Source organism: Pipra filicauda, unplaced genomic scaffold (assembly GCF_003945595.2).
Source record: "Pipra filicauda isolate LSUMZ 115617 unplaced genomic scaffold, ASM394559v2 scaffold38_size3968069_pilon, whole genome shotgun sequence".
In the NCBI taxonomy this organism is placed as follows: Eukaryota; Metazoa; Chordata; class Aves; order Passeriformes; family Pipridae; genus Pipra; species Pipra filicauda.
Window position 1 is genome coordinate 1,108,775 of NW_024104520.1, and position 15,438 is coordinate 1,124,212.

Here is a 15,438-nt window from a genome sequence, read left to right on the forward strand (position 1 = left end):
CAAAAGCATTGTTCTCACAGAGAATAGAGTTCTTTCACATTATTTCAAAACCTCTTAATTCAGGCTTGTGGTGACAGACTCTGAAGTAGATTAAAAACAAAATTGAAATCAGTAGAACTAGATTTTTAAGACCATTTAAACTAAATACATAGAAGCAGTAGTCTGAAAATAATGCTTTATTTGTATTGCTAAATTAAGAAAACAAAGGGCTTGACCTCGAAGTTCCATCAGAGCATATTGGTGAGTTTCACCAGCAGTGATTTTTGTCATCTGGGGATACAGCTTTTTTTCTAAGTTGCTAATCTTGCCACGTAGCAACATCTAATTGGGAGGTTGTACTATTTCTGTGCTATGGTAAAATCCACATTGTCACTTGTTCTATTCAGTTTTTAAAAAATGTTTCCAAAAATCCCTGGGATAGTGCAGAAACATGCTTGGCAACAAGTTGCTGAAGCTTAATAGTGAGGAAAGCATCCATACATGTTAAGTTCCAAAAATTGCCCAAAGACCCACTTGAATGATGACAAGTGCAATTTACAATTATATTTGTCAGTCTCTTGAGTGGATTAATAGTTACTTATTTGCATGTTCTCTCCTAAGAACTTTTTATAGCGGGCCGATTTTGGAGGTGAAAAATAGTGATTCTGTATGATTTTGACTTAACCCAGTTACATTTGCTTAAAACTACATCACCCAATATGTCAGGGGATCTATACTGGTCAATAATGGAGTTGAATTTGTTGTTTTAGGAGCCGGCCCAGGACGTTTCCTTCTTGGTGGTGTACTTAGCTGAAGGTTTGTGGGTTTTAATAACACTTTTATTTGTAAACTCTGAACAGATGCAATTTCATGCTCAACAACACTCATGAATATCACAAGACACCTTGGTTCATAGAAAAGTGCATATCAGTTCACAAAGCTTAGTCACCGTTTACAAGTCAAGCTGTTTGAAAGGTTATTCCTAGGCACAGTAGAATCATAATTTTTTTTTTAAATAGGTGAACTTATCCTCTATGTACAGTAGGTGGATAAAAGTAATTTCACCAGAAACAAATGTCATAGCTCTTAGTCCTGTGCATGTGATTACTTCCTGGTTTTGAATGAAATGCTTGGTGTGTGTGACTGGAGTGACTCAGTGCTTTTCTACAGTTGTCTGAGCTGTATCATCCGCTGTAGAACTCGAAGAGTGATGGATCTCACTGAAAGTGGGCTTGTGCCCCCTTTTAAAATGAAACGCAGAGGCACCGCGTGCTTTTTGCCTTAAAACGTTTTCTTCTTTTTCTTTTGTGAAAAAAAATAATGGTTAAAAGCAAGATAAGGGTAGAGAAAAGGCAGCAGGCAAAGAATATTAACGGCTTCTTCTGGGAAATAAACAAGCAGAGGCTACACTGCTTTTCTTGGTTTGAGGGCCTGCAGACTGAGGAGTTGGCAGGGAAGCCGTTGTTGCTTATCAGGGTATTGTAAAATTTTATTGAAGGCTTTCCTTTTGAATCTGAAGTGAAGAATCCAAATCTGGGCTTAGATTTTTCTTCAGTCATCTTAAATGCATAGTAGCCTTTAATCTTGACTTTGTCAATGTAGTATGCTGAGAAGGAAGAGAAACCAAAACCAGACATTAATAAAACCTTATAGGTTAAGTAAAACATGCAAACTTTCTGGTAATAAGTTCAGATTTCAAATTGTTAAAAAATGTAATTGCATCATGTAATATTTACTTGCTGCTTCTAATAATACTCAGCTGTCTCAATTGTGTCATTATTTTAAAAAATGCTTCTTAAAATTTGGGAATTTTCTGGACCTACTGTGTGAAAGCTGGATTTGGACAGAGTTGGAGCTGGGAGTTTGCTTTCCTGGGAAAAGCCAGATGCTGCTCTTTACTGAACCCAGCTATGATGACTCAGGGGGAGCAGCTGCCCATCCGTGCCATAAGAAGAGCTTTCCAAAAATTCCTTCCCTGCTCCAAACTCAGCTGCCCAGCCCCACAGCATGCATGGCTGTATGTTATACTGCTGCACCCAAGTGCTGGGTGAAAATACTTAAATTATAAATAGCAGGCCTTGGTGAATAAAGATCCCTTCAATTCATGTGCAAGCAGTAAGCATAGTTCAGAATGTGACCCTGATTGAGAAAGAACATGTAAATTGGGATCTTTTTGTGAGTACTGTGAAGTGTCATGCTATCTGAGAAGTAAAATGGAAATACTATGATGAAATGCCCTTTAAACAATGCTTTAATAACTTATTTCCTTTAATACTGTATTGTTCTTTTGTTTGTGGTATGAAATTAGCATGGGAAATAAACCAGCAAATGCTCATTAGTCCTTTAGTAACTGAGAAAGAGCTAAGCACTGGGGAAAGAATGCTTTGTGAAGCCATGCTTAGCCATGAGTAAGATTTGTCTCATTTTTTTATGTAGCTAACTCCTACAGAGGAGAAACCAGGATACCTAAGCTATGTTTGCTGACAGGTGCCTTAGAAAAACTTTTAAACACCACATCCTGATCAGGGATCTCACTAATGTTTGACAATAGGGAAGGGAATATAAGGGCAAGCATGTATTGTGCATCTTATTTTGACTGTATGGTTCAGGTACTGAGGCCTTTCTGGTAGCCTGTGGCTCACTCCTTTTTTAACAATTGGTTGGAGGAAGAGGGATGTGAGACCTGAGGTGCTTGCAGGATTTCTCATACAATAAGCTGTTGCTGAAGATCATCGTCTTCAATGTTTTTGTCCTCTACCTCCATAACTGTTACTAATTTTTCTTTAAAGTGAAGAACTGTATTTCTATAGGTGCCCAGGAGAAAGCAAGTAGTGGAACAGGAACTAGAATTGGACTCTGCATGTCCCTCCAGGTCTCTGTGGACTTGCTTGCAATTTCCTGTCCAATGACTAGTTCAGCATGCAAGTAAGAAGACTCCTGCCTTTCTTTGGAGAGTAGAAATTTGTCTCTTCAAAGTTGTTGGTCTGAAGTGCCATCTCCTAATAACTTCTGAATAACTACTCTGCTGTATGTGCATGACCAGATGGCTTCTCACATGCTTTAAACTGGAAGCAGCTGTAGCTACGTTTCATGTCAGAGACTTGCTTTGTATTGAATCTGCCCTGAGTGTGACTGCAGAATCAGGTCCCTCAGGGAGCTGATTGCTGATGGCCAGTTCCTGCATCTGAACGAGAACTGCTTGCTCCATCTAGTCTTAACAGTGCCTAAGGATTGCCTAGGTCTGAGCCACAGAATTGGCTCTAGGGAACTTGAATGCTCACCTTTTAAAACCTCTTGTACGTATTTTCCCAAGTAATAATTCCGAAGTTCATCATTGTCTAAGGACGGGTCATCTATTCCATTTGCTGTGATGTAAATATCGATGTCGCCGTAGGTTTTTTTAATCCACCTGAGAACTCTGCGCATTCCCCAAGGCACCACTGCCAGACGAGAAGGGGAGCTCAGGCAGGTGATATCCTGCAGAAATTGAATGTCACGATCAAATTCATACTGGCTCCCATTCTGAGGTTCGTGAATCACAAATCTCGTGGTAAAATGATTCAGTGCATAAAAGTCAGCTGCACCTTTGACGAACTGCTTTTCCTCACTTGTGAAAGATGGCAACAAAGCGTATGAGAGGCCTTTTCTGTTTTTGAAGCCAATATATTCCCTCATGGTAGCTGGATAGTCCCCAGTCTTAAATATGGGATTGGCAAACCAGCCTATTTCAAACTGAAGAAACCTGTCGGCAGCTTTTGAATGAGATTCAAAGTAGGGGTTGGCAGGCTCAGCCCAGTCCGAATGCAGCGACAGGGACACTTTGCCATCCTGGAAGGACCGGTACTGCTCATCATATACTCTCCAGGCCATGGCGTGTGCTATTAGTAAGTTATGTGCTGCCCTATAGGTATCATTGCTGCTCCTGTTGTACACATTGCTTAGCTGGTTAGGCTCATTTATTGTAATCCAAAGTTTAACCAAATCACCAAGTTCCCTAAAACATAAAGCTGCGTAGTCTTGAAAAGCATAGGCAGTAGATTGGTTCAACCATCCTCCTGCCTGCAGCAAAGGACCTGGCAGGCCCAGGTAGGTGTGAGTGGGATAATACAAGGTGACCATGGATTGAACATTGAGTTTCAGTGCTTCACTAATCACACACCTGTAATATCTAAGAACTTGCCTGTTGACCACTGACAAATCTCCATTGGGTAAAATTAGTGACCAGTCAAGTGCAAATCTGTAATGAGTGACTTTCATTTTTTCTAGGAGGTCAAGTTGCTTTTTAATACTGACAAAATCCGTGCACTGTGCTGGTCGGGTTTTTAGCTTTACCCCTTCAACTTTGTGCAGAAGCCCATCTCCTGTGACATTCCAGAGGTACAGGCTGGAATCGCAGAACTGTGGTGAGGAAGCCACCAATTCTGCCTGTGAAAATAAAAACTATGTTACAATGGTTTTTAATTAAATGAATGCTGCCTCGTAATCTGCACTTCTGCCTGTGTTCAGCTGTAGGATTAGTGCTGGGTGTCAGAAAGTTTAGATACTCCAGGGGGGAGAGGATAACCAACTCGCCTATATGGGCTTTGTGCTAGTGGTCGCCTTACTTGTTCCGTTCCTTTATCTACAGAAAACATTAAAGTTGCCCTCTCCTTTCTGTTTGGTTACACACTGGCATTTGCCCTGTCACCAGCCTACATGCCATATGTTTTCACACCGATATATCTCCCTGATTGAGTTCACTCTGTGGTCATGCAAACAGCAGTTCTCAGGCAGCTGCCAGAAAAGCGAGTGGTAAGAACAAGCACCAGGGGCTATACGAGGCACATACAGATTGTTTTGGCTATGCTGCGAGATCAGCCTTGTGAAACTGAGGCATAGTAATCTCACACATCTTGTAGCTTTTAGTTTTATCTTTTCTATCTCCTACTAGTTAACAAGGTTCTGAGTAGCATGTGGGGTTTTTCCATATTCCAATTTTTTTAAATGCTTTTTGTAGGTTTCAAAATACAATATTGTGGAGTTCAAAATATTTAGATTAATTTATTTTTTTAAAGAAAATGGACTTTTCCATGCTATATATTAACAAAATACATAGCACCTTTACTTTTTTTTTCCTATGGTTGTCAGTGAATAGGTTAAATTATGGGGTTTTGTTATTTTTTGAGGCTGATATTGTTCCTGGGACTCCCTGTCTGTGTGCAATGACAGAAAGAGTATCCCAACACTGGCCATCCATACAGATAGCTTATTTACCAAGTTTAAAGCAAAAATAGAAGAAAAATAAAGTATATAAAAACCCCACAGTTTGGACAAAAGGTGGTATGATCTCTTTTCAAATGTGAGCTCTAGGTTGGTTATCTCACCTGTGCTCTGTGTCTTTTTAAAGGGCTTCTTACCAACTTGTCTAAGTAGCACTTAGAGCCAGGGTCAATCCAGGAATCTGTTTACCTTAAGCCTGCAGGTAGCTCTGCTGCCACCAGTGTAACCACCTTGTCCCTGCCCCATGCAACCCTATCCGTCACGCTGTCATAGGCATCCCTATGGCCATACTCCAGACTGGGTTTGGAAGCCCCTGGTTGAAAAATAACCCAGGAACAATTGGTTGGAGTCAACTTGGTCTGAAATTTTCTAATCTGATCTGCCACGTGGAGATGCAAGCAGAGGGAAGGCAAGAGTGGGCCGGGCCTGGAAGGGCTCCTGCAGCGGGGCCTGCTGCTGCAGCAGTACCAGCACTCTGTGACCATCTCATCTGAAAACTTGCAAAGTACATGAAATTGAAGCTATGGCTTAACTTCTGTTGGCAGTGTGCATTGAGATTCCTGAATGCAAGGTGCCATACACAGTCATTTGTTCACCAAGTAAAGTTACTGATCACTCTGCTTCCAGCAGTCTTCTCAATATTTTATGCTTACCTTGAGAACAGACTCGGTGATACCCCAGGAGAAGTCACAGGAGAATTGAGCTTGCAAGCTTGGGGTAGACTCCCTTGGGAAGAAGCCATTTTCTTGTATGATTTGTTTATAATAAAGTGCAGATGACTTGGGAATCCTTTCTTTGTTTTCACTTTTGAAGTCTACATAAAATAATCCACGCCTGATGTTGTAAGCATGTTGCCATTCAAAGCCATCAAGGAGGGACCAGGCTGTGTAACCAAACACATCTACGTCGTCATATTTAATAGCTATGTAAAAGAAAGTAACATCCATGAGTCTTATATTTAGTACTCTAACATATATAAGGGATATTTATGAGAAAAGGCTATTTACTTTGAAAATCTTGAGTGTCTTTTCAACATTCATGGGGTTGTTGGCCCACTGTAATTAATTGCAAAACTCTGACATTATATGTCTTAGTCTTTATTCATTACAAAAAATGTGTCACAAGTTCCTTAAGAAATTAAATTACTGCAGGATGCTTTATTTCTGCTCTGAGCAAACACCACTGCCAGCCAGGCTTTAAGTTGCATTTGACAATTTGCCAGTAAGATATACTAATAAAATTAGAGAATCATGAGTAAAAATTAAGGGTGCAACAATTGATCTAGATTGTGCATTTGTCATGAAGCTAAAACTCTCCACCTTTATTTGAAAGATCTCTGTAAGCTCTAACATTTAGGAATGCCTATTCAGCTTGTAAACTGCAAAATTTAATGTGTTGGTATGGGACAATTAATGACTTCAGAAGAAGTTGGGTTGATCAGCTCAGAGACTGATTTAATCACAGAACGGGTGCAGTGTTTCTTAATATCCCTCTACCTTGCAAAGGAGTCTACATATGATCTTTTACATATAATATATGAGAAAGATGACTACTGCTTTCTCAGATATGGAACCCGATTCTTCAGGAAGGGCACGCGAACCTGCAAAGCAGCTTCTTGCCAGACACCAACTAACCACAATGTTTTTTACCCACTTACAGCACGTGCCCGCAGGCAGCCTGGAAGAAAAAGTCCAAACTCCATGGTCAGTCATGTTAGCTGCCTGTCACCAGCTTTAAGCTAGGAAATACCACAGGATAACTCATCACATTAACCTTATAAGGGCTGGAATATCAAGGGCAAAGCAGTGACCAAGTGGGGTTACTGAGGATTTTGACACAGTCAGATGGACAAGCTGTATTTTACTTGTGGTCCACCACATGAGCAGAGTAACAAGGTGTACCCAGCAGCACGTGTGCAGTCCAGAAGGATATTTTCCTAGTTGCCAGATATGAAGTATATGAGAAGCTGATAGATAAGGCCAGAATACTGGAAAGGAGATGAGGGAATGCAACGAAGCAATACAATGCCATGTATTTTCAAGAAAAGCAATTTCTAAATATTAGGGAAACCATGTGAGAAAGTATGAAAGTGTCTGAAAATATCCATTGCAAAATGCAGAGGTGGAGATTGATGTAGATATAGATCAGAAGGACATGGCAAGTGAAGATGAGTATTTCATGTCTGCAATGAGGAAGGCTGAACAAATGGAAGCAGACATCTAGGGACAGCATAACTGACAACTGAGAATATTTTTATTTCTAGAAGTATACTGAATGGATGGCAGGTAAGTTTAATTGTCAGAGCAAAAGATGCTGTAGTACTCGAGATGGTGCATGCCTAGTTGAGAATTTGTGCTTGTTAAAATGTGTAGGGAAAAAAGCACTGTTTTATGTATATTTTGTGGTAAGAAGACTTAAAAGTTAGGGAGGTGATAGGTAGAGGTCCTGTGGATCAGTGTGAGAGTGTGTTTGTAGCATTGTCTGCAGGGACAGTGAAAGGAGATGGCAGAAACAGAAGGCAGGATCCTCACTGAATGTTGGAGTGGGGATGAGAAAATCCCGAATAACAAGGGGATGACTGGGGGCAGGAACAAGGAGCTGGAGGTAGAAAAGGTCAGGAGTTAACTAAGCTCCCTGTGTCACCAGAGATTACTTTCACAGAAGGAGATCTCAGGGCATTTTTGTGTCCACTGTAGGTGGAGTCTTGGAGTCCTGCAGGAGTAATAGTTTCAGTATGGACAGGCATATGTGTGCCACTGAGACACTGTGGCTTCACTTGCATCCTTAGATCATAACTGAGGTCAGTTCACTGTAAAGGTGATGTTATACATCACCTATTTTCATGACTCATGGTGCCAAGAGTTACAAACAGTGCAAAGTTTACAGTTCTCTCCCCAAACAAACACACACACATGAGTATAGCTCCTTATACTCATACAGTTTGGCCTATATAAATCATGTTTTGGGCTTTACATGATCTAATTGGTTTTGCTGCAAACAGCAAATTTATACCTGACTTCTCTGTAAGTAAAAATACGAAAATATGTTCCAAACATTATTCCTGATTGGATGCATTACTTTGCTTCCCAAAAAATGCATTAATTAAGAGATAATCCTGTATTTTGAGGCAGAAGTTGAAGTATCTACATACATCAAAACGTTGATGACAATTCTTGACAAGTAGTTATTGGTTGAACATTGACCAAGTATTTCAGAAGTGTGAATCCATGGATGGTTATCACAGACAGGTCTGCTGTAGAATTCAGGCCTGCATCTAGATTTTCCTACTGTGTCACGCATTATTTAAAATACCATACATCAAATACTGGATGCAACTTCCTCCAAAAAAAGGCAGGATATATTGCTCCCTTGCACTACGTAAAGTTTACAATTTGAACCAACTTTAAATATATATGGATAATCTTCCTCTGGAGCTTAATTACAGTTGTTGGTGAAGCAGTACTTCCTGGCTTGGTCTCTGAGTAAATGATAACTCATGTTTTCCCTCTTCTGAGGATAAAGAAGGTTTTTGTAAAGGGATCTAAGCCATCCCATCACTGCAGTGTGGCATCAGCAGTGGGGCAGCCTGCTGGGCTGATGGCTCTCAGAACCAGCAGCTGCCCCGCTCCCAGCACCACTCCTATAAACTGGCTGAGGAAAGAAATATTGGTTTTGCAGAGGCTTAAGGTACTCATAGTGTTTATATTTCATACAAAATTAAATCTTTTACCTTCAGAGAGCACCCCATACACTGGCTTTATGAAGGGCAAATCCAAGATTAAATGTGTGTTATTAAAACATATCATCTTTGTTTGGTGTGCAATATTCCTCAAGAATGATTGTCGTTCTCCTGCTCATTTCCTTCATGCATTTTGCATTGGACTAGGACCCCAGCATGTCAATGACAGTCTTTAGTCAGTCTTATTTTCCTGCTGTCAAGGTATGTACCCACATAAAGATGTTACAGTTGAGCTGCCAGCAGTGAAAAGTGATATCCAATAGATTTGTTTTCATTAATTTCTCACTCAGCTTTTTATTTATTTAGTTTTAAAATCCAATGCAAATGTTGGACTTTAACTTTCTGGGACAGAGACTATGGGTTTTTTTCTGTGTTTGTACTACACCTAGCACCAGTGGATCCTGATCCATGACTCATACTCATGCAGTATAAATAATTAATTATTAACTTTGTTGCCATTACCACTTTTAAAAAAAGATTAAATCACTACAGGGCTAAATATCAGATTATTTTAAAGTGCTCACTGAAAATCCAACAACTAACTTGTGTACAAACCTTGCAAAACCTTATTTATGAAGTTTTTCATCATGTAGATGGCTGTGGTGTCGTCTGTTTTCACATGGTTGTCAGTGAACCAGCCATTCTCTGCAATCAAGATTCGAGGACTGTTGTATTCCAGTTTAATCCAGTTCAGTACTTCCCTCAAATTCAGTGACAAATTTTGGCCCATTTTTTGTAGAGTGTTTGGAGGTTTAAAGTTATTAGGACCAAAGGAAAATGCAAAGAAGTCAGCTGTTCCCTTTATGTAGTTTTTTTCATCCTCCGTAAAGCGTGGCAAAAATGAGAATTCATTTTTCAGTTCTTCTGGATAATCACCATCCCCATGGATAGGTTTAGCAAACCATCCGAGCACTCTCTCCATAGACTTCTGACATTTAGAAATGTCCAACTCATCTTCCAATTTGTTAGGTTCGATCCAGTGCGATCCCAATACTATGGACATCATCCCCTTCTGATAAGGTTGAAAGTGTTCTTTGTAGTTATGCCAAACTTTTGCATGAGCCTGATGAGAGAAAAATAGCTTTAAATTGTAACCCTAGTAAGTTTCTGTATGGGCTGGCAGCTAGAGAGGCAAGTAGCTCCATCTGACTCACTGCAGGCTTATATGGAAATATCACAGTTAAGGCACACAAGTTACCCTGCACAGTTGTAATGGGCCATCGCTGTTACCCTGAAAGGTACCTTGGGATGAGGGCAATGCTCAGTAACTCATGCGCTGTTACTATGACAGATCAGGGCTGTGGCTTTTTGCCTTCTGTCATAGGTCTAAATTTCAGGAGAGGTCCCAGCAGGGCTCTGAATAGCTGTTACATGGACACTTTGAGACTAAACAGCTGTAATGGCGGGATTTGAACTCTGTGATCTAAACAGTCCCATTAGATCTTTCTTTGTCAAGCAGTGATTGCTGATACGGTTAAAATTTTAAACCATCTTTACAATTGTTCCATAAATTACGCATCTCATGATATTTCATTTGTCAGTGCTGACTCTGTGCTATTAATGCTCTGTGCTCTGGGGGTTACCTGCGCTTACTCTAATGAAATCACATCCACTTCATCCTTCTTCTTGGGATTTAGTTATTTTAGTTTGGCCTAATCATATGAGTAAGTTCAAGTTTTGATGTTTGCACAATCCCTAAATGTAAAAATTTGGACAAAGGACCCAGATGTGAAGTTTGAACCCAAATTTCAATTTTCACAGTTCCAAGTGAGAATTTAGTTCAGGAATGTAATTAATTTCTTCTTTGAAATGGCCATAATTTTTCTGACAGTACATGCAGCAGCATAGAATGAAGCTTACTCACACCAAGTAGGGAGCAATAACACTTGAGTTTTAAAAGGAAATTTGGCAGCATATAATCTGGTGGGTATAGCATGTTTTATTACTCATAATTGGCCAAATATTGACTGCCCTAGGACAGACTGAAGTTCTGCTATTCATGTGAGTGACAATGAAAACATATCTTGTATCACATCTTAACACCATTTTTTCTGATTATCATCATGTTTTAGAAAGCCGAACATCATTACACATCAGAATTAGCTTCAAACGTCATGTTGTTAATTAATTAAATAAGGGAATACGACAGACAAAATTTATGCAAAACCAGAAATACATGGGAGACTGAGGAACCACTAGCATTGTCAAAGTCCTATAGGAAAATGAGACAGCTCAGGGGTCAGAGAAGGGTGACTCTGGACTACAGTGTGAATCCCATCAGAGGATCCGACATGGGAGGGGAACTAACCTCTCCCAGCTGAGGAGCTGTCAAGTAACTCAGGGTTTGCCTTATGCCTGAAGTGTGGCTTTATACTCTTAATCTGGAAAGAAAATAACTGCACCTAGGAAAAACACTGAGAAGTATTGTGAAATACTGAGAGCGTTGAGTTAGACCACCATCATTACCAAGCCAAACAGCATTGCTTACCTTCGACAATAATTTCAGTTAATTTATCTAGAAACACACAGCCTTGACAGTTAAAAAAACCCAAAAGGCCTGATGTCAGGTAGATATTTGTTTAAGCTAGGGAGTACCAAAGCATTACAGTTTGTGAAATTTTGTGTATCAGTTGTTCATGGTTTCTAAGGTCATGCTCGTAACATTTGTTCAAGGTCTGTCTTTGAAAATACTGATAAAGTAACACTAACCTTTGAAATGCAGGTTCTGTAGCTGAAAAGGGAAGCCAACAAAAACAGACACATGAGGCAAATTGCAAGATATAGTTAAAGTATTATAAAATGGTTTTCTTACCAGTCTCATCAGAAAATTTAAGTGGCCAGTGTCATCTCCTCAGTTACCTTCACTGTGCTCTCCTGAGAGTCCCTCCAGCCTGGAGTGGCTGCTAGGGCCAGGCTTGCTTTGTTCTCTACCTCTAGTGATTTCTTACCTGGTTAGTACATTTTCTTTTCCAGACACAGGCCACTAACACCCCTGTTTAATGAGAGGTATATGGTTGTATTTGCTTAACAAGAAAACCCCCACTGAAGTGAGCTGTATTATGCACAGTGCCAAGTACCATGACAAGAGCACCAGGTAAATCGTAGCAATCACACTTTTCTAGGTGAAGTGGTGAAGATCACTTTGCCAAAACCGAACTAATTAGAATGCAATATTGATATGTAAAAGGCAATCAGGGACAACTCATTGTATTCGTACACATCTTCAGGAGTTGATTAGAAGAAAGTGAAGTTACTACTACAAATGTCTACAGTCGAGAATACAGCCACAGGTATAATTCTAGAGGAGTAGAACTCAAGTACAAATAAGTACATTTAGTATTAGTCAAGACAGGATCCTCATACACAAAGTCATATGTATCATTGATGACTCTTAGTTCTGAGGATTAACTCTTACTGAAAGAAACTTGTCAGTATCTCTAGTAAGGGTTTTTACAGACATAGTAGAGACAATAGCATTTGCTTGCCTGTAATTCTCCTTTGAGTTGTTAATTATCTGTAAAGCAGATTAACATTTTCAGATAGAAGGTCTTCACTAAGTGCAAACTGTTGTTGATGGAACCAGCTGATTGATATAATTTGTTTTGTAAGACCAGATATGAAACAAACATTAATTTAAAAGCTGTATCATACATCAAATTGTGTATTTTGAGTAAATCTTGACTAATCTTTTTTCAGTTAGAGTTTAATCCCTAATCTTTCACTTTCCTTGGTAGATCAAGGACAAATGTCAAGGCTAAAGCAGGATCAATATTGTGTATTTACTCTAGATATATATGACTCATTAATTTCAGCATATTTTCCTGGTATTAATATAGAAATTATTCAATAGACTTGAAAGTCACAGAAAGTGCTAAGTCACTTAGTGTTAACCCTGCAAAAAGGCTGGAAAAGTCAATCTAATAAAATGAAGACAACAGTATCGTTCTTCTCTTCTCGAAATACTCTCATGCTCTTTCAAACCCTGATCCTCTAATTTATCATGTGCATATGCAAAGAGCTTTCCAAAGAAAGACCAATACTTTCTAATTCTTAAGATATTTTAGTCAAGGAATTTTCCTTTGAACAGCAATGAGCACACAAAACAATGTCAGGGGTATACGGAATTATTTTAGTGCACTGGAAAGTGGGAACATTTAGGAAAACTAGAATTAAAAAATTCTAATAAAATTATTTGGGGTTCCTGTTTAGTTGTTTGGTTTTTAAACCATGAAGAGCTAGAATATAGAGGCTGATGATGATGATGTTCATCATCCCTTCAGAAGAAGGCAGGTGTGTGTGGCTCATTTGAAGACAATATTTCAGTTTCAGACCCTTTTGGTCTGTTGTAAGGATGTAGTCAGTAGAGCTAAAGCCCTTATTTTGAAAATTGATGGAATCTCAATCTTTGTGAAGGACAAAAGGGCTCTTGAGATGTAGGCAACTACATTTCGGGGGGGGTGTTGAAGGACTGAGTCTTTACTATTAAGTTTTTTCTATGCTAACTGTCTTGCATTTAGATTGTGTTTTTCCTAATGATTGCCAAGAAGTTTAAGAAAGCTAACCTGAAAATAACAAATCATAACAAAAAAAGTGTGAATCGGTGCTGAATCTTACATCAGCCCTGATGGCTACTACTGTTTGAAGAATCTTCCAGCAAAGACATTTACAAGCATAGATGATTCTGGTGTCCACCCTAGAGCCATACTTGATGGAGATAGGTTTCCCTCCTCCTGTAAGAAATACAGGTGCTGGTGTAGCTTCATCTTTCTACATCCTGAGGAAAGGACTCCATTTTGGAGGAAGGGAAGAGTCTGGTTGGACATAGAAGTAATAGTTATTCCCCATTCATTCAGTAGAAATTTTTTTTAAGGAGAATAAATTATGGGACTTTTCTGGGACACACTCATCCACAGATCCCAAAGGCAGCAGTCTCCATGTAGAGATCCTGGCACAGTGAGAGCTACTGTAGAGCTGGGAGTAATGCAGCTAGGCACAGAGAATAAACTTACTAGTTGGAGAATAAACATTTTACAATATGATCTTACTAAGCTAGAACCAATCATACTTATATATACATACTCCATGGCTAGTAGAATTGATTTAATATGCAAATACAAAAAACTTTCCTTTAAAACTAATAGAATAGTCATTCAGTGTAGCCAAATGAATCGTAATGTCAGTGTGTTTAACTAAATGGAAAGAATAAAGAAGGAAAATCTTACTCTTTAATAGCCAGATTTTGTATGTAAAATTTTTAAATAAAATAATAAAAAAGAACTTTAAAATAAATAATTACTAGGTCATCTTTCGCGAATAGAACAGTAAGATCAAAATGAGGATTAACAGAAAGACTGCCTTAGGTAAAGGCTATTTCTTGGTGCTTTCACAGTCTTTTTTTTGCAAACATTGATCACAGGACTGATTCCTTCCATTGTTTCCCATGGCAGTGCAAAATTAATTTGTAAAATCTTATTATACTGTACCTTGATTAAATTGTGTCCTACAGAGTAGACAGTTGTTATTTTCCCTCTCTCTCCTGGAGCATGAATACCTGTGCCATACCCATGCCAAGCAACTAAATATGGATTGTGGATTGTAATCCAATACTTAACACGATCCCCAAAGGTCCGGAAGCAAAAGGTGGCATAGTCATTGAAGATATCAATTATTGATTCATTTCTCCATCCCCCGTATTTTTCTTGCAGCATCAAGGGCAGGTCCCAGTGGTACAGTGTGACTACAGGATCAATATTTCTGTAGAGCAGAGAGTCAATAAGGGTGTTATAATATTGGAGTCCTTTTTCATTGGGAGCTGCTACAACTCCAGTGGGAAAAAGCCTTGACCATGAAATTGAAAACTGGTAAAAAGTAACTCCCAAAAAATCCAGAGCAGACAAATCTTTGTCCAAAAAAATGTAACTGTCACTGGAGGTGCCTGTGCTGTCAGCATCACTGAACTCTGAGTGGGCGAAGCGGTCCCAGATAGAGGAGCCTTTCCCGTCCTTCCTCCAGCTGCCTTCCACCTGGAAAGCCCCTGTCCCTACACCCCAGAGAAACTCTTTGGGGAAAGTGTCATACAAAAACATCTGTGTTTCACTCACAGGGCTGAAGTGGGGGTCCTTTTTCCACACAGATCTTCCCTCTTCAGCAAGCCCAGTAACTGTCCTTATGAAAACTAACATCCAAAAAGCAACAATTCTCTCCGGTCGTTGGCCACACATTATGCCGGTTTATTGTGCCAATGTTAAAAGTCAGATTCCTTGTACGGACACTGAAAAAAATCCATTCATTTGCTGGAGTCCCCACCATGCAGACTGTCTTCATTCGCCACAAACTGCTGGAGTGTCTTATCAAAGCTTCACTAAAAGCTTGTGATCGTAAAAGCCCTGTCAATGATTAGCCTGAACTGTGAGATGTAGAACGGGTCAGAGAATGGTGTAATTTGTAGGGAGGTGGCCTCT

The 15,438-nt window shown here is 39.5% G+C and overlaps 1 protein-coding gene across 1 annotated transcript; it reads right to left on the reverse strand.

The window, feature by feature from the left end:
• Positions 1-184: 184 nt before the first annotated feature.
• Positions 185-15,209, reverse strand: KLB (klotho beta). Its single transcript, XM_027746781.2, has 5 exons — positions 14,461-15,209; positions 9,533-10,040; positions 5,892-6,160; positions 3,261-4,404; positions 185-1,585 (listed from the first exon to the last, which is right to left on the reverse strand). The coding sequence occupies exons 1-5, from the start codon at positions 15,196-15,198 to the stop codon at positions 1,224-1,226; spliced, it is 3,021 nt and encodes a 1,006-aa protein (XP_027602582.2). The 5' UTR covers positions 15,199-15,209; the 3' UTR covers positions 185-1,223.
• Positions 15,210-15,438: the final 229 nt, after the last annotated feature.

Excerpts from the sequence above, each read along its gene's own strand:
- KLB (XM_027746781.2), bottom strand. The coding sequence starts at position 15,198 with ATGTGTGGCCAACGACCGGAGAGAATTGTTGCTTTTTGGATGTTAGTT. Across the intron at positions 4,405-5,891 it reads TCACCGAGTCTGTTCTCAAG|GCAGAATTGGTGGCTTCCTC; the intron begins GTAAGCATAAAA and ends TTATTTTCACAG. Across the intron at positions 1,586-3,260 it reads CGTACAAGAGGTTTTAAAAG|CATACTACATTGACAAAGTC; the intron begins GTGAGCATTCAA and ends CTTCCTTCTCAG.